Raw genomic sequence first — 23,609 nt, 5'->3', positions numbered from 1 at the left:
AAAGAGCTTTGTGATGAAAAGTGGCATTATGAAACAGGCATTGAGAATTGAAAAGTGCTGGAATCAGGATGAAATAACATTTCATTATAATGAGCTTTACTTCTAAAATATAATGTACTATTTCACAAATTTAATGGTTAAATTAAATACAGTATTTTTATAGCATAATGAAATCACAGTAAACACCGACATGCAGCAAAATACAAAAAAATAGTCCTGAAACAATCAATTCAATGATTAATTTAGGGACAGAAAATTAATTGACAACATTTCTGATAACTCATTAATTATTTAAGTTTCACTGCCATTAGAAAGCACAAAATATTCACTGGTTTAAACTTCTTAAATGTGAAGATTTGTTTATTTTCTCTGTTTCATATGTTTATATGTGATGCTGGAAGTTTTGGGGTTTTGGACAGTTCAGTTGGTTTGACACGAAAGGCAATTTGGGAAGAAAAAAAAAGTCTTCTGGGAAATTGTGATGTGCTTTTTTTTTTTTATTTTCTGAAAGTGTAAAGACTAAAGAATAAATTACTTATTATTAGTTATTGGAAAAAAATCCTGAAAAAGTAATTCATGATGGCAATAATCATTATCTGAGCTGAAGCAGGGCTAAATGTTTTACTTATTTATTGATGTATGGCGGGATAAGTGACTTTACTTTTAGTCAAAATCACATTGATTTTCTTCCTGAAGAGGAAGCAGCACAGAACTTCAACCAAACTCTGTATGCTTCAGTCTGTATGTGTTTGTCTTTGCTCTTGTTTTCAGATAAACTTGTTGTTTTTTTATCACAGAACATTCTGACATTCCAGAAAATGACAGAGTTCTTCTACAGTATGACATCTTAGAGCTGCATTCTATCAGAACAGGCTTATGAGTGAGAACTTCAGCCAGAAATCATTTCAGTATCATCTGTTCAGACAGGAGACACGAGAAACACAAAGTCAATCTGCGCTACGCTTCCTTTGAATTAGCAAAACTTGACAAAGAAACATGCGAAAGCATAGAAACAGAAAACGGTCGTCAGCGACCTCAAGAAGAGAGGAAAAGAAAAGAGGTGAGAGACTAAACACACCAACATGTTCTCACATATTAAACACTGGAAAAAGTCATGATACTACTGAATATGTTGACATATGGTGTCACATCTGTTTTTCAGGTATTATTTGTGATGAGATTAATATTAAATTATATTAGTTGGTAAAAATCTCACTAAGTGTAAATTTAAAGGAGCAGACCACATGCTCTGTTTTCATCTAAATTAGACCAAATACAGTTGTATAAGACAGAAATCTGCTTTTGAGCTTGATGTCAAAAGAGAAATTTTACTTTTACAAAAATGTACAATTCAGTGAAAACTGCAGAAAGGACTTGTGACCATTTATAACACAATATTGACACATTGATGATGTGCTGTGATTACAGAGTTGGTTTTGTACTCAGTTTAATGCTCTTAACTAATGTGTTATTCTTTGAGGAGCGTGCGTGATGTGTTGACTGAACGTAGTGATTTACATTTTCTCTCCATGTTTTGAAGCACCTGTTAACTCAGAGCTACAACCCAATGACGTGCTGAGAAGCAGTTGGAGTGAATACCTGCTTCAGCACTTCATGTTTGACGGGTTCTTCAGCAGAGTCGCTCGGTGTCAAGACAAAAACACCAAAGACACTGTGGCCCTAAAGATCTTCAAGAAGAGGAGCAATGACTCCCAGGAGCCCAACAGAGAGGTGGATCATCTGAGTCTTTCTGAATCTTTGAGCAGCATATTTCATTACATATCTAACATTAACTATTCGCTGTATCAACTGTCTAATTTCTCCTTGTTTCTCTCCAGCTGGCCATGCTGAAAATGATCCGTGGTCTTGATCCGCTCAACGTCGTTCGATTCTGTGAGAGTTTCGAACACATGGGGAAGATGTGTCTTGCATTTGAAATGCTGGACAAGAATCTCCACGAGCTGCTGAGGGAGAGACGTGGCAACCCGCTCTCTCTTCAGCAAATCAGATCTATCACAGAACAGGTGTGTGGCTCTGATCCTTCTTTCAAAAAGCAGTGATATATGTGCATCAATGGAAGCAGCGCACCAGCTTTTGAACAACAACTTTCAGAACCTTGCAGATTTTCAACTGTGGCATCTTTATTTCTTCTTCTGTCCCTTCAGCTGGTCTCTGCACTCGGAGCTCTGAAGACTGTTGGTGTGATTCATACAAATATCACACCACAAAACATCATGCTGGTTAACCAGAAAGAAACTCCCTTCAGAGTCAAACTCATTGACTTTAGTTCAGCCATCAAAGCTGCTGAAGTCAAGCGTGGCCTCATCATGCAGCCTGTCGCATACAGGTGAGATACAGATTTGTCTTTCTGATGGTTTACATCATTCTTTCATGACTGTAACTGATATATTTAATGTGACTGAACAATCACACTCATGTTACTTTATATAATTTGCATTATTTTAGTATCTTCTCATTAAGTTGTAACATCACAAACATGATTACTGCTGACTTGTCAAACTGTGCAGGAATTGTTCATAACATCCTCTAAAATGTGCTTCTCTTCTTCCTCCCTCAGGTCTCCTGAGGTGATTCTGGGTCTTCCCATCTCAGAGGCTGCAGATATGTGGTCTCTGGGTGGTGTTCTGGCAACCCTGTACCTTGGCAGTGTGCCGTTCCCTCAGCGGTGCCAGTATTACCTGGTGTGTAATCTAATACACCTGGATTTATTTGTGTGGCTCCATGTCCAAACACTAACAGAAATATGGTGTATCTTGTTGGCTGATGTCATTTTATATATTCTTTCTCTAGATGAAGACTATGGTGCAGACACTGGGTCAGCCAGAGGACCAGATCCTAGATGACGGCACCTACACACTGCTCTATTTCAGCCAGAACCAGGACTCCACAAAGCCAGCATGGAGGCTAAAGGTATGAAAGTCTGTCCTGCAGCACTTAAAACAGGTTGGATATTGTTCCCTTGATTTGGTAGAAACTATGAAAAAGTACCTGACATATATTCTTTGTTGTTTTAGACGGCTGATGAGCACAAGGCTGTGACTGGCTTCCCGCCCCAAAATCACAGAGGCAGCTCAGCAAGGTTCAGCAGCCTGGATGACCTTGTGATGGTAGGTGGTCCTCACATTACTGTACAAGTACAAATAAATACTGAATTAACAGCAATATTCTGGGAGTTATGAAGTTCATCTGAGCAACCAATGACTTTGTTTCCAAATGCAGCTGTACCCAGAGGCAGAAAAGATTGAGGAAAGGACAGAGTTTGTTTGCCTGCTGAAGCAGATGCTGTGTCTGAATCCTCACAAGAGAATAACCCCAAGTCAAGCTCTGGGTCACCCGTTTATAACCATGAGCCAACGGGGTGACGATGATGATGCCATCTCTCAGTAAGTGATTATGTGTTTTAGTTAATACAGTTAGTAGATGAAATGTAATGTTGGATAGAAAGTGGATGGATTGATGGTAAATTGATTGAAGGATTCATTCATTCATTCCTTTGTCATCATGCTTCATCCAGTGAGACGGCCTCACCTGCTCTTACAAGTCATCAACAGTCACAAGATGATGGTGACTCAGCAGCAGTGGACATAGTTGCCATCCTGACTACAAGAGATGGAGACTCTGCTGTGACTGAATCAAGAGATGAAGATTCAGCTGAAAGTCGCTCAAATGGTAGAGATCCAGATGATGAGCCCTCAGATGGTGCAGCTGATGAAGCTGCAGTCACCTCTGCCTCCACAGATGAAGCATCTACTGCACCTGTACTGACTGACCTGTATGACGCTGTTTCAGCTGACAAAGGTCCAGTCACCACATCTGCAACTCCTGGAGTTTCAACTGCATCTCCAACAGATGACTCTGTTGCTGCTGCTGGTGCAGCTGATGAAGCCTCAGTCACATCTGCCTCTATTGATGAAGCGTCAACAGCATCTCTCAAGACTGACCTGTATGACGCTGTCTCAGCTGACGAAGGTCCAGTCACTTCACCTGCAGCTGAAGAGGTTTCAGCTTCACCTTTAACTGCTGACTTGAATGACGCTGATTCAAGTGAAGAGGATTCAGCTGACAGTCACTCAAATGGTAGAGATCCAGATGATGAGCCCTCAGATGGCGCCGCTGGTGCAGCTGATGAAGCTGCAGTCACCACTGCCTCCACAGACAAAGTATCTATTGCACCTGTACCGACTGACCTGTATGACGCTGTTTCAGCTGACGAAGGTCCAGTCACCACATCTGCAAGTGATGGAGCTTTAACTGCACCTCCAAGAAATGACTCTGATGCTGCTGCTGGTGCAGCAGATGAAGCTGCAGTCACCTCTGCCTCCACAGATGAAGTATCTATTGCACCTGTACCGACTGACCTGTATGACGCTGTTTCAGTTGACGAAGGTCCAGTCACTACATCTGCAAGTGATGGAGCTTCAACTGCACCTCCAAGAAATGACTCTGATGCTGCTGCTGGTGCAGCAGATGAAGCTGCAGTCAACTCTACCTCTATTGATGAAGCTTCAACAGCATCTCTCAAGACTGACCTGTATGACGCTGTCTCAGCTGACGAAGGTCCAGTCACTGCATCCTCAGCTGATGAAGCCTCAGCTACACTTCCAGAGACTGACACAGATGAAGCTGGTCCAGCTGATAAACGTACAGTCATGGACTCTGATGGAGTCTCAGCCACCAGCTCTAGAAACACTCAGAGGAAGCCACTGAAAAGGATCAAGAGATTCTTCGGCAGGATGTTTAGAGCCCTGTGCTGCTGTTGTTGCTCTGTACATGTTGAGGAATAATTCTATGTAACTTCATTTTCTTTGTAATTTGTCATTAAAACATAAATGCATAAACATATCATTTGAATTGAATCTGTGAGCTGTATGTAAGCAACTACAAGAGCCATCATAGTAGCAGCCACAGCAGTGGTCTCAATGGCAGCAGGAGCAGTGATGGTAGTAGCTAGAAGTAACAGTAGTACTATAGTAGTAGTTTTATTAGCAATGATAGTGTACCACAAGGATAACATATTATATAATCTAAATATTCCATAAAATTGTAAAAAGTTGATCAAGGTCCAAGGCTGGATGTTGCAGTAATGTGTTACTGCAACATCCAGCCTATAATGTATAATGACCTTTTACTAGTGCACAGACTGGGAGAACGTATATTAATGAATCATTAGATAATGATTAGTTCATGAACATCTGTGAATTGATCATACTGACCACTTTCCTCATGAGTAGTTCTTGATTAACTCTGAACCAGCTGCTGAGTGGCACAAAACTAGTAATGACTCATTCATTACTGATTAATTCAACATTAGTTACTCTGTTTGTGCACACAAAGTGGACACAAAGGACCTTCTAAATTCTTCTGTAGTGCATCTCGACATCCTAAACTATCACTCAACACACTTTTAGACAACACCTTTAAACTAAGGTCTGAACTCTTCTTCTTCTCCTTTCCTCCAAAATCATCTCTAATGAACCAGGAGTCAAACTAGATATAGAACCACCAACCATTTTAATTTAAAAGCTTGTTAATCCTGCTCCTACTGATGGCAGCAGTGCTGTTACCCCAGCATATGACAGCAGAAAACAAGGTGCTGGCCACAAAACTCTAATAGAAAAAAATATTGTACTGCACACATACACACTCACACAAATACCACACTTCCACACTAACTGTATACAGTATGTCAGTGCAAACTCAGACATGTTCAGTACATACACATGCTTATAAATTCACATACAATTTAGCCGCCACTGTTGTTTTTAGCCTAAATCTGTTTTGTTTCTTAAAATGTTTAAACTGGATTTCAAAGCCTAACCAGGGACAGGGGATGTATATTTATCCCTGTTAAACAAACAAACAATCACATAAATGAATAAATAAGATGTTTATATGTATATCTATATAATTAAACAGAGGCAGTCTACTTTTAAATACCTGCTTACAGTATCTGACTTGCTCTTGAAGTGAATATCTACCCTAAAAGACTTTTTAAAAAGCAACTATTGATTATGTTTGGATCTACTATGTCACATGATATTTTTATTATGTTAAATGGAGAAAACAAAGATACAAGGCAAATAAAACATCCAAGTAAAGTCTCTCATAAAAAAATAAGGGATATTTTTTATGCCCATACTTACAAATTTTGTCTCTTCTCTGGGAGTTTTTCAAAAGTTTTTAGAAATGTAGGAAATCTACTAAAGCAGATGTAAATTTAGGAAAAGTGGATGTAGTAAAAAATGATGTCACATCTCAAAATAAGTTGTCAAATTAATTAAACTTAATAGCATGAAGATAAAGTATCACGTGATCAGACAGTGGAAGTCTCCTAATTGCCAATTTGTAAAGACAGAGATAGCAAAGATATAGTTAGGTGTTTGACTGCAGAAATATGCAGTGCTTATCACAGTCTGATGCACACCCACACAGGTAAAGGTAAACCAGATGGGTGGGACATGTGACTTTATAGTTAGGTATGTCTGTATGGGTGATCAGACAGCACAGATTGTCCTGTTAGTGAGCAGACCTGCAGTGATGGCCCAGGTAAAAGTAGTAGGAGACACAGTGAGGAGCCACCAGGACTGTGCAGATGTTTACTCTGACATGGCTACTGTCAGCTCCAGTGCAGGTGAGTCTGCAAAGCCTAGTTTATATGAAAATTTATATTCTTATATTTACTGTCATCAGACACCGATCGTCTCCAATGATGTAGATTCTTCTGTAACTGCAGTAACAGAATGACGATCAATGAAATTTTGGTTTCCTGCCAATTTTTTAAAAATCTTTTAGTTATGTTTCCTGTAAATTGTTTATTCAATGCAAGGACGGTTTCTTGCAATTCAACAAATAGAGTTATAATGTTAAGTGGTGGTATAAAAGTTGTTTAAGAGGGTTAAACAATAACAAAATGATCAAATTTTGGCTAAAAACCTATTTAGGGCTGATTGATCTGATCCTAATAGTGTATTTGTTGCTAAGGTGCAAGTTAGTAATATAAAATATTTATTTTATTCATAGTATGCAAAGCTTAATTGTTTTTTTACTATGTATTCCCATTAAATTCTTGTTTTTTTAGACACAGTTTGAATCAAGATAGCATGCTAAAATGGTAAGAAGAATTAGCAATAATACTATTTCAATATCATTTATCAAATCCGCCTCTTCTGACTCTCCTCCAGTGACCATAATGTGACAGGACAAGCTCAGCTCAGTCCACCAATTTGACAGATTAGTCACTTTGTTAGTGACTGTGGTAATAATCTTGGTCAAATCCCCCAGTTTCTGGTATCTCTTTCTCACGAGCTTGGGTTTGGCAGGTAAAGCTCTTTGGCTCTCAGGTTGCTTTAAGGCAGTGGGAACCGTAAAGTCAGTGTAATCCCTCTTTTTTCAGCTGGTCGTTGGTGAAATGCACCTTTACAAGCGTAGACCCCTTTTTTGTAAGATGCCAACCTGGGAAACACAAGGAAGTCAAGAAACAGGAGCTGGAAAATTGTCTCCAAAAAAAGTCAAGTTTCCACGTAAAGCCTCGAACTCTTTTTCTTTATTCTGAAAACAGATATTGGGGATTCAGTGGGGAAGGGGCCATTGTGTGAGACCTCCATGGCTGTTGGTCTTGGCCGGCGGAGCAGAGTCTACCCCTCTCCAGCCAGGAGACGCCACCGCACCACCTTCAGCCACAAGCAGCTGGAACAGCTGGAGGTGGCCTTTGGGCAAAACCAATATCCTGACATCTACTACAGAGAGGAGCTGGCCCGCATCACCAAGCTCAATGAGGCTCGCATACAGGTGGGACAGCCTCATAAACAACCTGCTCACAGCTGTGATGTGCAGCAAGAAGGACTTTATACTAAATAGAGGGGAGTCAGTCAGTTTCTGGATAATTTAACTTCATTCTGATATTCACAGAGATACAACACTACTCACTACATTTAATTGGTCATTTTGATATTTGGCAAAAGAAGTTATTACATAATATCATATATCATATTATTCGTTTTTAAACAGTGTAGTTCACATCTTGCATTTGTTGTCAATGAAGGGACCCTTAAAGTGCTAGCACACTGACAATATGATGCAATCCATTGTACTGAAATTACTAAAGAATTAGTCAATCATCAAAAAATTAATTGTTCAATAGTTGAATATAACCATTGTTTTTTGGTTAAATAATGTTTTAACATTATTTGCAACAAGAGTAAGAGTCTACAGCCACGCTAGCAGCTCTGTGAGGTTGTACTTAGGCATAGTGGCACTTTGAGCTAAATGCTAACAGCATGCTAACATGAATGCAACGACAATTCTAACATGCTGATGTCTAGCAGGTATAATTCACCATGTTCACCATTGTAGTTTAGCATGTTAACATGCTAACATTTGCTAATTAGTACTAAACATAAAGTACAACTGAGGCTGTTGGGAATGTCATTAGTTTTGCAGATATTTGTTCATAAACCAAAGTATTGGTATATATTCAAATTTTGACCTGATTATTGCACTTCAATATTTTCCTTCCATTTTATAAATTAAACATTTAAATGGAAAAATTATTGATAGATTAATCGTTAATAAAAATGATTGTTAGTTGGAGTTTAACAGTCAAGAATGACAGCCTTGCAACAAAAAGTGCCTTTGTGTATCTTGTAATGTTCAGTTTTAGTGGAGACCTCAGGATGGTGTTGATTCAGACTCATTTTGGTGGCCATGGTGTCCACCCTCCCACCCTGTATCACCTTTACCAAAGATGCATTTGTCTTTCTGAATTATATAGATGATTGCTTTTCTTATTACTTTACTTGTCTTTTTAGATATTCAGTCTAATCTGATAGTAAAATCTTTCTTTCTAAAACTGATCAGACTGTGTGTAAAGCCATTGGGAGTTTTTTGTCTCATAAGTGCTCTTCATTACAACTAAGATGGTCTTGTGTGTTTGTCCTCAGTTGTCTGACCTGTCCTTGTCTCAGCAGGTGTGGTTTCAGAACAGAAGAGCCAAACAGCGGAAGCAGGAGCGGGCTGCACAGAAAGTGCTCCCAGTAGGTGTGATGCCAGGCCACAGGGCTCTGCTGGGTGGCATGCGCGTCCAACCATCCATGGCTCGGCAATACTACACCCAGCCCCTGGCACACATTCCCCACCTCTCCCCCATGCTGCCCTCTGGAGTGTACCCCCGCCACCCAGGCCCGGTCAGCCAATGCCCCTGCCCCAGCGCCCCGCCACAGCCGGCCTCCCAGCGCCAGCATGAAGACTGGTACAGCCCGCTGAGGGGAAACCTGACCTCACCCATGTTCTCACTGGCCCCTATGCAGCCCCTGGACCCCACGTCTCACTGGAACTAAGAAGTAACCAGGGAAATATATCTAATATTTTGAAATAAAATAGAATATAAATGTTTTTTTAAATATCTACTTTGCTGTGGAAAATCGAGGGATCATGCATGCCATATTTTCATCTATATCTTGTTCTTCACTTTCACAGTGAGTTTGCTATTTCACCCCTGCATTTACCTAAAAAGTCTGTAGATTCAAATTTGCAACTTTGTTATAACAAATCTGCATCTGCTGTAACCTCTAAAGTACCACTGAAAGACTTCATAGTTTGACATAAAATTCCTAACTCAAGATCCCCTTACTAGATTTTGTATGGAGCTTTCAGACAAATCTTGTGACCTTCAACAGCAGAGTTTTACACCCAGTAACATAAATACTTTTAAAATCTGGCAGTTTGTTACTTATTTTACTGTATTTCAAATGAAGCTATGTGGTCAGAATAAATAAATGAATAAAGTTTTTTTTTGTGATGACTTCATTTTTGGTTTTAAAAATAAATAAATAAATAAAACATCACAAGACAAAGTCTGTAGATTACAGAATTTAATATTTCACATTCCAGAGACAACACAGTTGCATCTGTTATGCTATTAAGTTTTTTTTTTTTTTTTTAAATATTTCCATTCAACAACCTGAATTGATTGAAGAATCAATACTGGATGGCAAAAAAATAGAGAATTCATCCATAAGAAATCGTACATTAGAAGAAATCACAGATGGATTCAACAAACTTTGATGCACAGAGACCTGACATTTCTTATCCAGATCTGTTTTAAAGGCAGCTAATATCTGAAGCAAACATTTGTTAATAAGAGTAAGTGCATTACTGGAAGTCAGCTTTTAAAAAACTTCAGCGTCAACCAGTATGCTTCAAGTCTAGCTTATCCAGTGATAACGAGTCAGCATCGCACAGTATGGGGCCGTTTTACATTCATTCTGTGACGACAGAGGCTGCCCGACTACAGTGAAGATCATGGTGATTGGCTCATGTAGGTTTAAACATCTTCATTAAGACGACAGCAAATATAGAAGAAGCAGGATGTGCCACTCTAACATGCTTCATGGAGCCTCTGCTGGCAGCATTCATTACTATGTGCATCTGCTTGCTTCATGCCTTAACTTCAAAGTATTCTACTCTCTACAAACACTACATCATAGGCTATATATTGTACATCTGAGCAAATCAAGGCCACTTTCTGATGTCATGTCATGAGATCAAACTGTTTGTCTCAAAACAGCAAATGAAATGGATTCACAGAAGGAATCATTTGGTCCACATTTGGTGTGCTAGATAATGTTAATGACCAGCATGTACGCTGTTCAGAGTCCGCAATGGAAACTGTCGTCCATTTAAAGTGATGACGTTCAGTTTAGATGCTACCAGAGAGAATGACGTGTGGCACCACTCAAAGCAGAACACACAGTATAGTAATCCTGCTCTGAAAAAGGGTCAGTTTATCCAAATTACAAAAAACACATTCACCCACACACCCCTGCTGCTATCCAGCTGTGCAGACAGTTCTGGTTCATGTACAAGGCTGGTGGAATAAGTTTCCACAGAAGAGATCTCTAAACCTTGATAGAATAGAATTGAAAGTATGCCGTATAGCCATGATTAGATGCTACTAACTGCTAAGATGAGTTTGTCAGTGATTTGGATGAACTGGCCCTTTAAAAAAAAATGGCACAATTTCAATGAACCTACAAGAACAGACGGTGCAGATGTGTCCCTCAGCGAGGTGCAAGCATACACCAGAGTCAAGCAAAAAAGAAGGGCAATTATTTATCGTCCTTTTGTTGTTATTTTAACTACTGCATAACCAGTTTTGCAGCTACCAGCTTGGAAAAAAAGATGTTCGTCAATCATTTCACAAACTATATGTATTACCTATAACCCTGACTGAGAGAGAAGGTAAAGATTAAACTTCCAGACTGTGGTGTCACTTTGACTCCATGTGCGCACTCACTGATGTTCTCTGCAGGTTTCTTTCTGTGGTGTTGTCAGACATGAGGAAACGAGGTCAGCGTTGGGCCGGGGGTGACACTCTACTCCAGTGATTTGGCGAACTCTGCGTAATCTATGTAACCGTCATTGTTTTTGTCATCGTCCTTCAGAACATCATCAATGAGACTAATAAGATCCTCCTCTCTCATTGGCTGGCTGTTTTCTCCTCTCTCCTAAAAAAAAGGAGATAATTAAAGGAAAATTGTTAAACATGCATGTGGATGTATTATGTATTTCCATGTACAGATGTTGTTTATCTGACTTTATTTAAAGATGCACTATTTATATATTCATGTAGGTGTGTTACACCACAAACAGCAGAACATCATAGATTGGTAAACATGACCATGTGTGTAGTTTGCTGATGACATATTTATGTTTAAATTTTTCAGCCTGTTATCATCAGCTACACAGCTGCCAAATGCTGCTTTAAAGAAAGTCAAAAAAATCAAGTTTCTAACTGAGTTAACTGCTTCAGTGCTTCCTTTAAGAAAAGAGAAACTGCTATCTTACAATTCCTGACATTCTGTGTAAAAATGCATTCTGAGGTTTATCTGACACTAATATGAGTCAGTCAGTATTTTCCAAGTTTATTGTCTTTTTAGTGCAAAATTCCCCCTTTCTGTTTCCCTGGACAACGTTTCCTTGCTGAGCAGCTGGAATTTTGCACTAAAAAGACTCATTTTGAAAAATATGCAGCTATCTTTAATAGGTTGATTTAGCCAGTCTGATATTAGCTTCAGCTAAACTTTAGGATGCCTTTTCACAATGAACCAGGACTTGTGTTTTGTCCCCCATCACTTACATTTGAATCATGTTAGAAAGGGATTTCCTCACAGCCAGAATGGAGAAGAGGAAATGATTACTGCAACCAATAACTCCTTAAATGTGCATATTGTCATGTGAGTACTTTATTATGATTAGGTTGAAAAAATGTGAACATATCCTTTAACGTGAAGGTGAAGACAAATGTTTGGAAAAGAAAAAAAAAGTGACACTCTCAGACAATTTGGACCCATCATTGTTTTGGAAAGCATCTTGCCTCTGTAATGTGACCCAACCTTGACTCAAACAAGACGTCATATGTGAGTCATAACACAATGTGAGTCAATCAACTGTGAAACACTTCTTGCAAAATCTTAAACTTTCTCAAATCTTGGATTCTCCAAAGTGAAGGAATTCCTCCTTCTGGAAATCGAACGTGGTATTTAAGGGAATGAAAAGAGGCTTTTGAGGAGTGACCACACAAAGATCTGTGTTGCAACTCATGTTACTGTGTAAATGTGCAGTTTCCGTTTACATGAGGACAGGGGCAGGAAGGATTTCTCAAAGAATCATGTGATCACATCAAAAGCAGAAATTTCAGGTGTGCAACTAAAATGTACTTTACAGGAAGGTAAAAGCAATTCATTTGTGATAGAAAAAATATAAGTAGATAAAAGCATTTACTGTCAAAAACTAATACATTAAACACACATGAGCTCTACACTCCATCCTTTAGAAGTCAGTAGCAAATGTTTACAGGTGCTTTAGATAAACAGGCATTATGTTCACACCTAAGAGAACAACAACAAACATATTCACAACCACACACCCCTACCTCTCTGTGTACATGTGAGATCGCTGTGGCTAGCTCCAGCCCGTCCAGCAGGTTGTTGCCATCGTAATCGTGCATCTTGAAATAGTGAAGCTGAAGCTCCTGCGGTGACATGTCGTTCTCTGGTTTGTCGATCACTCCCTCCAAATGCTCCATGATGTGGCTGCAAGATAACACAGAAGTCCAAAACTACAGCTTTTGATTATATGTTGAGTGTGAACACTGCTGCTGACTGAGTTCAAAGTTCACTAGTATGTGCAAATAAGGCCTGAATCATGACTCATGCTTCTGCAGTGCTGGTGTAGAGCACATTTTGAATGTATAAGGAATCACTCACTCTTTGTCCTGGATCATGTTCTTGTCAAGGCGACCATGACCATGGCCCGTTATGTGAGCTGCACTTTCTACGACAGGTGGCTGCTGCTGCTGCTGCTGCTGCTGTGGATCCACATGAGAGTGAACACTCAGCAGACAGCAGGACAGGAGGAGGAGCACACCACACCTGCTGATCCTCATTCTGCAGGTGATAGACAAAGAGAAGCAGGCAGGCAAAGTTAGATTCAAGATTCAAAATTATTATTGTCACTCCGATTATAAGTAAATGAATAAGTAAAATCATGTAAAATACTTTGGCTGGGAGGCCATTACAGAAAAACAGTAAATAAATATATATAAAAAGACATAAAATATCATAACAAAATATAAAAAGCAATATATATGACGACATATAAAATGAAAAATATATACATTTTTAAAATATATATATAAAAAGAGACAGAATCAAGGCACAAAAAGGTTGCATATACAATCATTGGCATATGGTATATGCAAATTCAATACTTGTGTCCTGTATTCTATAAATCTATGATGGACATCACATTTAAGTATCCTATTTATATACATAAAGTTAACATACATGATTATACTGTTCAACATTCTGTAATTCAGTTCTCACTCGCACTTTTCATTCATATTTCCAAGTGTTGAGCTCAAATAAGCATTAATAGATTCTTAATTCTAGGGGGCTTTACTGTCTGATTAGAGGCACAGCAGCTTTTGACAAGACTTCAGAGAGCTGGCTCTATCAGACAACTACATCGTGTTGCTAAAAAAAGAAGAAAAAATACCATAAAGTCACTACTGTGAATCACACTTGTGCACCACACGTTTAAAGGCATGTAAACATTGATAAGAGGAAAAGAAATTGAAAAAAAACATCACACAAGCAATGCTTGTCTATGGGCTGTGAAAATATCAGATTGGACTAGTTATAAATGTTATGCAACTAATATGATGATAACTAGAGAGCAGAAGTGAAACATGCATTAACGTTAGCCACAGACAGCTGGTTCACAGCCCCATGCTTCATTTAACACTACGTTGAAATGACAAAGCCCGTTCAGAGCGCAAACTACTGCATGGCTTACTGTGATATGAACTTTAAAAAGGCTATTTCCGTACCTACTTGAGAATAGTTTGTGTCTTCACCTGACTCCGTGGACAGTTGTGTTGTTTGCTGGCAACAATGAGCGGTGTCAGCCTTTCGGACCAAGTGGCTCGCCGTAGTCCGACTTGGACACGACAGCTCATTACGATTGGTCAGAAGGATCAGAGAGTGCACAAGTGAGGCGAGAGGATTCCCTTTTTCACCGTCCATAAACTACAGGGTCACGTTTAGCTTTCAACGACGGGGTTACATTTTTATTACACATTTACACATGTTTCAATATGTTGTTTAAGGTTATAGGAAGATTTTGATACTGCTACAACTTTTAGAAATGTCTTCAATTAGGTGACAAATGCTTCCTGTTTTGCGCATGTGTCGCAGCTACAGGATGGATGGGCCAAAGGAACCATTATTGAAATTATCGCGAGATGTAACCCGAAATCAACCCGTAACCTCGCGAGAGTTCGTTCCCCCGGCCCATCCAACCTTAAACAGAGGTTTGTATTGCACGTTGTGAAGTTATGAAGTTTCTTGAGTAAATTATTATATGTTATTATCAAAAGCTAACATTTATCTGACAATATACTGAAATATGTGTTCACACTTTACGTGTGGCACTTTCCAACGGACAACGTATTTGACGACGTGAACTATCTTGACGGAGGAAACACCTTTGAGGTGACTCTCACTGCGTCAGCAGGGGGAGTGAAGCACCAGCTGCTCAGCTGTCAAATCCACACCACAGACAGGAGCACGCTGTGTGTCTGTATGTGTGGTCTGCTGCGCCGGAGAAGCGTCGTTTTATGACAAGCAAATGTCAAGTTTCCAGAGAGAAAATGACGCTGCTAAATCTCTATTCAGAAGGCTTGAGGTTTCATTTTACGTCATAAAGTAGCTGCCCTTAGTAAAACCCCTCAGTAGCCAGTGACCCCTGTCTCCTTGTTCTAACCCTGTTGTGATTTAGAGCAAATGCAAATCTTTGTTTATAATTGTAGTTTAATTTGTGTGAAAGTCTCCTTCTTCCCTCAGTTCAACAGTCTTTCCCAGATAAGGGCGCTGCACTATGTTAGTTTGTACCTTTTACTGTTGATACAGTGCAATAGCTGACAGATGTATCATTTTGTAACTGAGCCAGGAGGAAGTTAGCCAATGCTGCTGCAGCTGAACGCCCAGATCAGGGAGCAAGCCAAGCAATTAGGAATTGAATTTTTTTTTTCAATGAACTCATTAATGAAATGAACACTGAACGCAACAGCACCGTATATGCATGCATCCTGCCTTCTTTTGGGTGACACACACTATAGGAGATGCAGCTTTCTTTGCATTGCTGTTTCTTAAGCTCCACCTGATCCAGTTAAAGTGTTAACGGAAAAGATTAAGGACATGGATGTTAAGAAGAGGACGCCCTCCCTTTAACTTCCAACAGCTACAGATCAAGCCCTTTCAAAATACCACACTCATTTCAAGCAAAACCCTCTTCTGACAGAAGTCACTAATGCATACAGTAGACTGACCAAATGCCAAAAAATGCCATTTATGCATAATAGTGTGCTCTGTATTAAATATGCATAGTAAAGTGCTGCAAGATGACACTAAAGACATAACAGAAGTTTAAGTTCACGGTGTAAAGGACGAGTTTGCTTTCTGAATACTGCAGAACCTTGTTAAATGGAAAAAAGACTCACAGTGGGCATACTGTCAAAAACAAATTAATGTTACAATAAAAGTAAACATGTTCCCACGTTGAAAAGCAAAAACAAACAAAAAAACAAAACAAAAACAAGACCTGTATACCAGAATATCTATATGATAATTAATTATTTTTATGTATTTGTTGTTTGATCTGTTTTTTACATATCTGTTTAACTTGAGCGTTGTGGATTTTGTGTTTTATGACCTGTGTTTGTAGTAACCCACACCCCACCCCCACCGCTCCGCACTCAAAGATTACATATTTATTTCTCCTGGTAGTCTGCAGTTACTCCTATCGTGTCCGGGGAGTACAGTCACCACCGGGACAGAGCGACGATGGCATCCCGCGTCTCCTTCACTCAGCTCCGGCTGGAAGCGGAGCTGGAGCGATGCCGGGCCGAGTGCCAGTGGGATAAGATGCCGAATATCATCGACCAGATGCAGGCAGCGCGGATCCACGAGGACGGTGAGTGGTCTGGTCAACACCTGGAGGGTTTTAGTGGAGATGTCTCCTACTGCTTCCTGACTGTTTTCCCTGTTCACTGATCTGCACACTGCAAAAAAAAAAATATCAGCGCAAACATAAAAGTCAGACTGTCCCATATGAGTTTGGGAATCTTGTATCCTCCAGTGAGAGACGGATTCTGCCAAGAGTTAATTCCACTTGTTTTCATGGAAGTTTGACTTGTGGCAGGAAATTTTGACAGGAGTAAGGGTCAGAGTTAGTTCCAAGAAAATGCTGTATAGAAGAAATACTTTCAAACAAGTGTATTTGCACTGGGGACATGGAGATGTAATGTATCTCAACCCATATGAAGATTTTAACTAATTTGTGGAAAAACAGGATTTTAAGACTCAGTTAGAATTTAAAGAGTTTGTACAGGATGGATATTTTTTGCAGTGCAGAGACTGCACTGTCCTACACAAGTTGGACTTTGGACTCTCAACAACATATAGTAGGTAGCACTACTGCTGAGTGTACTTACAAGTTTCATCAGCAAATGTATTCTACTAAAAAATAAGGTGCTTACATCTGTACCAGTGGGTCAGAACAGGGGTCACAGAGGGGTTAGTGGATGGCTCCAACAATAAAATGTCAACCCTGGAAGTTTACAGTGCACACAATGAGAGAGTCTGTACATGAATGACTGTTGAGATCAAAGAACTCTCCAAAACAGCCCACATACAGGATTGACAACTATATTTTATGCAAACCAAGACTGTCCAGTGGACTATTCACTGGCTGTCTTTGTCCTTGAAATCCTTCCACACTGAACATGTGCCCAAAGAAACGCAAACACACTTATCATCATCTGCCTCATAAAGCATTACTTTGGTAAGTCACTAATGCACCTGCCCCCATGTCTCACTGTAGCAGAGTAAATATGAGTTCAGGTGACTTGACTGAACCACACTGCAAGTCCGCTCTTATTGTGCCCATAACTGGCTGACAGTGCAGACCAGCTGTTTCTCCCTGCTTGCACATGCACTGAAGTGTTAAATCAATGCGGTATTATTGTGTGCACGCATGGTTCACATTTGCTGACAGTGAGTGTACATGGAAGGCGCGGTGCACGAGGAGAGTTAGATTTTGATTAGAGATAGAGGAACCTCATGACAGGTAAACAAGGAAGCAGTTAAACTTGTGTATAAAATCCACCATAAAAGGGTTAAAGGCAACCATTGGTGGTGTTCTCTGCAATCTTGTCCGTAGTGTGGTTTGCAGTTTTACTTTGGATGATTATCCAAAGTTAGATAATGTATTCATTTGGATGTAATAGTCAAATTTGATGTTGGTTAGACAGAAAGAGCAAAGATTACAGAATTTTGCCATTTTGTCACCAAAATCCAGCAACATAACAGTGAGAATTCAAAGGTAGAGGAGGCTAATATGATTCAGGCCTGTGGCTACCATTAAGGATATATGAGGTCATATCTGTTGTATTTCCTCTGGGAATTTAGGGGTTTTAGCAACTTTCTGGGAAAACATTTTACAATTAGAATACATGGTGGGTATTTCATAGGCTGATTCCAGTATTTTCAGGCTCAGTATAATTAAAGATACACTATGGCATTTTCTTGAAAAGTGTTTTCAGTGTTTCTCACCAAAAAGCATTGTGTGTGAGGCCTGACAAACATGTTGAATACATTTCCTCCTTCATAAAACATTTGCAAAGCCTTTTTTTCATATTTTGAAAGCAGTGTAGTTAACTTCCTTATTTGCACAGTAGCTAGCAGTCTTCCTCCTCACTGCTTTTTATAGGCACATTGCTAACTTTCTTGGCGTCATTCTGCCACCAGCTGTCAATCAAAGTAATAGCCTGACACTGGCTGCTGGAAAGTGTTTTGCATCAACATGCATTTGTGTTCACAAGATACTAATAATTCAGGGACCGGCTTGCAAAAACATTGCTCCATTGTGCTACGGTAGTGGCGAAAAACTCCACAGGGTAGCTTTAAATTTGAAACAGAATTTAGGCCTTCATGTTGGTAAATAAAATGTATGTAAAAGATTATTGAACAGTTAACTAAAAACATAACATAAAAAGCCCAAATAATTATGAGGGTTTTTTTCTTTTGGTATGTGGTCTCATTTTCCGGAGGGTAGGGAACACTGTACAGTATGTGGTCAAACAGTAAATGTGTGTGTTTTGTATTTTGGTTAAAGGGCGTTTAACTTTATCTGGACTGTACATCTGCTCTCAACCATCATGATCGCTTTAATCCACCTTCACATTCAGTAAAATCCATTGCTAAGAGCAAGAAGTTCCTGCCTATTTTCTTCAAACATAATTCTGGGGAATTGAGGAAATCACCAGCTGAAGGCAGACCTAATAAGATTAGAGAAAATCTGTACACCAAAAAGTAAAATGACAACGATAATCACAAAATGACTCCTGGAGCACAATGAGATTGTTTTAGTCAAACTTAGGGAGAGTGGATGGATTTTCTTTCATCACTTTATGAAGCCAAACATATTTCTTTTATTGAAGAACACCATCACCGCTTTCCAAAGACTAGGCTCCAACTTGTGTGAAATCATTAAATAGCTCTTGCTGCGGTTTTGGGCTGAGACATGTCCTGCTGTTTTTCCCTCACCTTCCCCCTCATTGATAGCTTTAGCCTTGGCTATGCTGATAAAACGAACTGGCAAACATGTCAAGTGTATCAGGACATAAACACTGCTCACAGAGCTGGCATCAGAACACACACACACACGGAGGATGAAAAAGCTAAACAGGAAGGCTTTAATCGAGTGTGTGTGTACACAAAAACTGAGCTTTACTACAGAGTCAGTTTACTGTATGTGTAAACTTTAATCCGTAATTCATCATTTGATTCAGTGTAGGTAGACGTGGAGTGCTTATCATATGATTATGGTGTTACAGCTATTTATGGGGAGTATCAGGGAAATGGAAACTGTAGCTTTTAAATAGACTGCAGGCATATTTGAACTGCTCTCCTCAAGCCGGTGGGAAAAGCTGTTTTTAATGGACTGAGTGAGATTTGCTTTGGCTACAGAAACAAATGACCTGTGACCCTGTGCTCAAACCTTTTCCAAAAAACTTTGTTCACTTTTAACTTTTTCAATCCCGCCCCCCCCACAGATGATTACGGGACATTGCTGATGGCTGAGGTGCTGCTGGAGGAGTGCCTGCAGGAAAACATCGACCTATTACGGAGCTCCACACCTTTGATAGACAAGACACAGCCCAGACTGTGCCGGGCCAAAGGTCACCTCAACACCATCCTGAGCCGAGGCCGTCTCACAGTCAGTCAGAGGGTTATTCAGGGTTCCTCCCATAATTATAGATTCCTCTCTGTCTCTGTGAAGTTTATTTTCTTTAATAAACTCTGTTAAACCAAATAAAGGAAGTGTTAAACCATCATGGCACAGAGCACAGGAAGCTTTTTACACAAATCTCTTCCTCTGTTTTGCTCCAGTTATTTCCAACCATTTGATTCCTTCTTGTCCTTCAGCCCAGGTACTTGAACGAGGCTCTGCTGCTGATGGCCAAAGTGAACTATGTGCAGGGTCGGTACCGGGATGCCCAGGGAATGTGTGCCAGGGTGGGACTGGAGGAGCTGACACAGGACGACCAACCGATCTACCACCTCCGACTGCTGGCTGAGGCTTTTGTCATTAAAGGTACCAGAGGTCTCTCAAAACTTAAAGGGAAAGCCAGGTTTCATAAAAATTTATTTTGATATCTTTGGCCATCATTCTTACTGGAAATGATGACATTATACTCAAGTTAATTGTTGAAGTCTGGGAATGCAACATCCCTAAAAGGAAGTCTGATGGGAACGTAATAAAAGAGAAATAGAGGGTGAATGCTTAAATTACTGCCCAACCTGTCTGGCTCAGACTGCTCGTTTTTTTGTGATGTCTCTCCAGATCTCAGCAGTTACTTTGGTGAGAACGATGTTAAGAAAAAGACTTGATTGAATGATTTCTTTCTATTTTAAAGTGGCGTCAATCAATATTTTTATCGTGTATGTATCAAATGTCGAGGTGTCACTCATAGCGATGAACCTACATAAAACTATAACCCAACACTCTTTTAGGCCTTCAAGAACTTTATAGCAAGTTTCCGTTCATTGTTTACCTGTCTGGCCCACAACTTTACTGTTTTGGTTCACTCTCACTGCTTTTGTCGTCTGCAGCCAGTCAACTGTTTTCAGAGAAAAAGCTCTAAAAGCCGACTTTACACTACCTGCTCATATGTTAGTGTTGTGTTTGCAGTTTGTTTACATTGTCCACAACTGGCCAAAAAAGAGAGAGAGGGGTATGACATGCAATGAAGAGGTATACCACATAATCGTGGATGTTGCAGTTGCATCGGAGAAAAGCACAAGATTATTATAAGACTGTAAAAAAAGATACTTAGCAATATTAACCAAGAAACTAGAATTTTCCTTTAAAGATGCTGCATGAATCAGTTTAACTTCCAAGTCATTATCACCCTCACAGACTTTATAATGATAACTATGACCAGATCAACTGACACAGACATTTACAGCTTTAAGAGGGTATTATATTCCAGCACCAATGGAGCTCAAGGTTTTAAAAGTAATTCAAATGTATCGATTAGGACAAAAACTGCTACAGTACTGCTCTCTATTAATTGAAACTTCCAAGCATTTTTCATGTCTAGCCACACACCAATCAATGATATGACATATTTTGCTATTAACATTTAAAGGAACATACTTGCTATGACATCACTAATTGAGTAGTGGCCAGAAGTTAAAATGCTTTATAACAAATTGCCAAAACAGTGCAGCAGCAGTTATTAAATCTGTGAAATTCTGTGTTGTCACCCTGTAAAAGTGTTTTATGTTTGTAGATGGTGTAAGGCCAATGGAAAAAAAAGTGTAACGTGGTTGTTGGTTGTTCTGAATAAAGTCACGTACTCCCAGTGCCAGAGAGGGAGATAGGGCAGAGTTGCAATGACAGCAAGCAGTGGTGTTCATGGGAAGTGCAGTTTTAACCCTTAAGTGCATGGCTGTTTGCCAAACATTCCTATATACCTCAAGTTGATGTTTATGGGACTCAGACTGTACTACAAATCAAAAAATATTGCTTGTAAACTTTTCAGAACATAGTATTAACAATAATCCCAGCTGTGATGTGACGGTGTTTATATCAAACAGCCCCCGCTGCACTCAGACATGGAGCTGAGCGGATTGCTGTTTGCTTGTTTATTCAAAGTCAATTAAACATGTCACGTGTCCAAACAACTTCACACTTGACACTGCACGTCCCTGGGTCCTCAGCAGTACACCCGCCAAGTGTGAAGTCGAGTCACAACCCAGAAGCCCCGCCCCGCTGTGATGTGACAGCGTTTGTATTAAACACCCCCCACTGCACTCAGACACAAAGCTGAGCGGCTTGCTGTGTTCAAAGTGTATTAATATTAAACATGTCTTTGTTTATTTGTGCTTTAGAATGTAACCGCCGTGAAACAATCAGAAAATAACGTTATATTTCTGTTATTCACAGGCTTTCTGTCTCTTAGAAAAAGCTTTCTTTCTCTCTGTCGCTCGCTTGCCCTCTCAGCTCACTTGCCTTCTCTCTCTTTTTCTCTTGTCTTTTTTAAAATGAGTCAGGAACCCGTCAACAAAGCCAAACTTGTAAGAGTATCAAATGAAGAGATATGCCGTCGACCATAGCAGAGCACAGAAGCCCTGCCCCGCTGCTGTAGAGCAGAGCGGCTTGCTGTTCACCTGTTTATTCCAAGTTTATTAATATTAAATGTGTTGCACCAAATTTTGACAATGCACTCCCTTGTATCCCCAACAATACACCCGCCAAGTGTGAAGTAGATCGGATGAACGGTTCTTGAGATATGCGAAGGACAAACATACAGACAGACAGACAAAGATTCCTTGCTTTATGTAGAGAGATAGTAATAACAAATCACAGAAACAGCTAAGCTGCTACCTATAGCTCAGGTCTCTTAACATCTTAAAACCTTTTGGATTTAAATAGAATAACAACAAATTTCAACAATATTGACCTTTTGACATCAGAAATTGTTAAAAATAAATAGTTTGAAAAATAGCAGGGACATGAGCGCTTAATTGCATAAAATGTATGAATTAGACGGGATGCAATATGTTCCCGATATGTTTAAGAGTTCATTTTGAGAAACACTGGCATAAACAATATCTCCAGTGTAAATAAAAATGAACTCATCTTTGGAATACTACATTAGACCAGAGTGTATCAGGTTCACAATGAAACTTGCTTGTATCTCGTACTCTAGTAGCACAATCACAATTTGTATCCACAAGCACGCTGGTGATGTGATCCACATTCCTGGTTTCACACTGTTCCACTGTCTGACAGATAGTGATGGTAGAAACGTAGCATTGAGCCAGCAAAAGGCAGGGAAGAAGAACAATGTTAGCCAAGAAATATGGATGTTACCAGTTTCAAAATATTTTAAAAAATCTGCTCTCTAAGCATTTTATGAGGAAGGAAATTCAACATAGACCTCAAGGATACACAGAATATGTTCTGTTGAGAAATACTGAATGTAAACATAATTGTATTACAAAATTAGACAAAATTATGACAATAGAAGCCAACAAGCTTATTTACATTGTGTATGAAGAGTCTGGGTATAAATTGATTAATTGATTGACCATCAAAAATTCTTGATAAATCTACAGTATGTCAGCTGGATCCTTGTGTTGCCTGTCACTGTGATTTTAGACTCTTTGGACATCCACTATAGTGCTGCACAGTTCACATTTATAGCAGATCTACCTGTCAGCCTTGGCCTTAAAGCAGAGGCTGCACTGAGGACTGGCATGTTTCCTTGAAAAACATCAAAGACAGGATTGAACAGCTCCCCGCATACATTTCCTTGATGATTCCATTCCTAATCCCCGCAGTAGGAGTTATTACAGCCCTAAAATCACAATGACCTTGTATGGGGTTTGGAAGTAGAAATGAGAGGGAGGGGCCTGGCTGGTGAAATCCAATCTGTGGAAATGAATGTAACACGG

The 23,609-nt window shown here is 39.6% G+C and overlaps 4 protein-coding genes across 8 annotated transcripts in view; 3 read left to right on the top strand and 1 right to left on the bottom strand.

Annotated features, from left to right (window-relative positions):
• Window positions 1-274: 274 nt before the first annotated feature.
• LOC122997142 (homeodomain-interacting protein kinase 4-like) lies at window positions 275-4,863 on the top strand. 2 transcript variants are annotated; one of them, XM_044373144.1, is made up of 10 exons: window positions 275-1,060; window positions 1,541-1,731; window positions 1,839-2,024; window positions 2,166-2,347; window positions 2,579-2,702; window positions 2,812-2,931; window positions 3,036-3,128; window positions 3,241-3,404; window positions 3,536-3,690; window positions 3,811-4,863. In XM_044373144.1, the coding sequence occupies exons 1-10, from the start codon at window positions 997-999 to the stop codon at window positions 4,803-4,805; spliced, it is 2,274 nt and encodes a 757-aa protein (XP_044229079.1). In that variant the 5' UTR covers window positions 275-996; the 3' UTR covers window positions 4,806-4,863. The 2 variants fall into 2 exon arrangements, with proteins under 2 accessions (XP_044229079.1, XP_044229078.1); XM_044373143.1 differs by having other exon boundaries at window positions 296-1,060; window positions 3,536-4,863.
• A 1,651-nt stretch (window positions 4,864-6,514) lies between these two features.
• Window positions 6,515-9,775, top strand: prop1 (PROP paired-like homeobox 1). The gene is made up of 3 exons (XM_044373275.1): window positions 6,515-6,652; window positions 7,580-7,809; window positions 8,988-9,775. Exons 1-3 carry the CDS (start codon window positions 6,559-6,561, stop codon window positions 9,354-9,356), a joined length of 693 nt encoding a protein of 230 aa, XP_044229210.1. The 5' UTR covers window positions 6,515-6,558; the 3' UTR covers window positions 9,357-9,775.
• Window positions 9,776-9,875: 100 nt separating this feature from the next.
• Window positions 9,876-14,554, bottom strand: mcfd2 (multiple coagulation factor deficiency 2, ER cargo receptor complex subunit). Of its 3 annotated transcripts, none has more exons than XM_044373037.1 (4): window positions 14,415-14,554; window positions 13,287-13,466; window positions 12,953-13,112; window positions 9,876-11,525 (listed from the first exon to the last, which is right to left on the bottom strand). In XM_044373037.1, the coding sequence occupies exons 1-4, from the start codon at window positions 14,537-14,539 to the stop codon at window positions 11,394-11,396; spliced, it is 597 nt and encodes a 198-aa protein (XP_044228972.1). In that variant the 5' UTR covers window positions 14,540-14,554; the 3' UTR covers window positions 9,876-11,393. The 3 variants fall into 3 exon arrangements, with proteins under 3 accessions (XP_044228972.1, XP_044228973.1, XP_044228974.1); XM_044373038.1 differs by having other exon boundaries at window positions 14,411-14,496; XM_044373039.1 differs by having other exon boundaries at window positions 14,438-14,496.
• Window positions 14,555-14,571: 17 nt separating this feature from the next.
• ttc7a (tetratricopeptide repeat domain 7A) overlaps window positions 14,572-23,609 on the top strand; it is a 58,375-nt gene continuing 49,337 nt past the window's right edge. The window contains exons 1-4 of one of the 2 annotated variants that reach the window (XM_044373035.1): window positions 14,572-14,893; window positions 16,368-16,554; window positions 19,697-19,860; window positions 20,070-20,238. In XM_044373035.1, the coding sequence (XP_044228970.1) occupies window positions 16,425-16,554; window positions 19,697-19,860; window positions 20,070-20,238 (463 nt within the window). In that variant the 5' untranslated portion in view covers window positions 14,572-14,893; window positions 16,368-16,424. Of the gene's footprint in view, window positions 14,894-15,099; window positions 15,268-16,367; window positions 16,555-19,696; window positions 19,861-20,069; window positions 20,239-23,609 lie in introns of those variants that run through there. The other variant, XM_044373034.1, reaches the window with a different exon arrangement.

The sequence above is a fragment of the Thunnus albacares genome, chromosome 14 (genome assembly GCF_914725855.1).
Source record: "Thunnus albacares chromosome 14, fThuAlb1.1, whole genome shotgun sequence".
NCBI lineage: Eukaryota > Metazoa > Chordata > Actinopteri > Scombriformes > Scombridae > Thunnus > Thunnus albacares.
The sequence above is the reverse complement of the archived record's forward strand: the minus strand, read 5'-3'. Positions and strand labels throughout refer to the sequence as shown.

Bases quoted from the DNA above. Each gene is read 5' to 3' on its own strand.
- LOC122997142 (XM_044373143.1), top strand. From the start codon at position 997: ATGCGAAAGCATAGAAACAGAAAACGGTCGTCAGCGACCTCAAGAAGA. The intron at 3,129-3,240 runs GTAGGTGGTCCT...TTCCAAATGCAG, and splicing joins GCCTGGATGACCTTGTGATG to CTGTACCCAGAGGCAGAAAA. The intron at 3,405-3,535 runs GTAAGTGATTAT...TGCTTCATCCAG, and splicing joins GATGATGATGCCATCTCTCA to TGAGACGGCCTCACCTGCTC.
- prop1 (XM_044373275.1), top strand. From the start codon at position 6,559: ATGGCCCAGGTAAAAGTAGTAGGAGACACAGTGAGGAGCCACCAGGAC. The intron at 6,653-7,579 runs GTGAGTCTGCAA...TTCTGAAAACAG, and splicing joins TACTGTCAGCTCCAGTGCAG to ATATTGGGGATTCAGTGGGG. The intron at 7,810-8,987 runs GTGGGACAGCCT...TTGTCTCAGCAG, and splicing joins TCAATGAGGCTCGCATACAG to GTGTGGTTTCAGAACAGAAG.
- mcfd2 (XM_044373037.1), bottom strand. From the start codon at position 14,539: ATGAGCTGTCGTGTCCAAGTCGGACTACGGCGAGCCACTTGGTCCGAA. The intron at 13,467-14,414 runs GTAGGTACGGAA...TATCACCTGCAG, and splicing joins AAGACACAAACTATTCTCAA to AATGAGGATCAGCAGGTGTG. The intron at 13,113-13,286 runs GTGAGTGATTCC...GTTATCTTGCAG, and splicing joins AACATGATCCAGGACAAAGA to CCACATCATGGAGCATTTGG.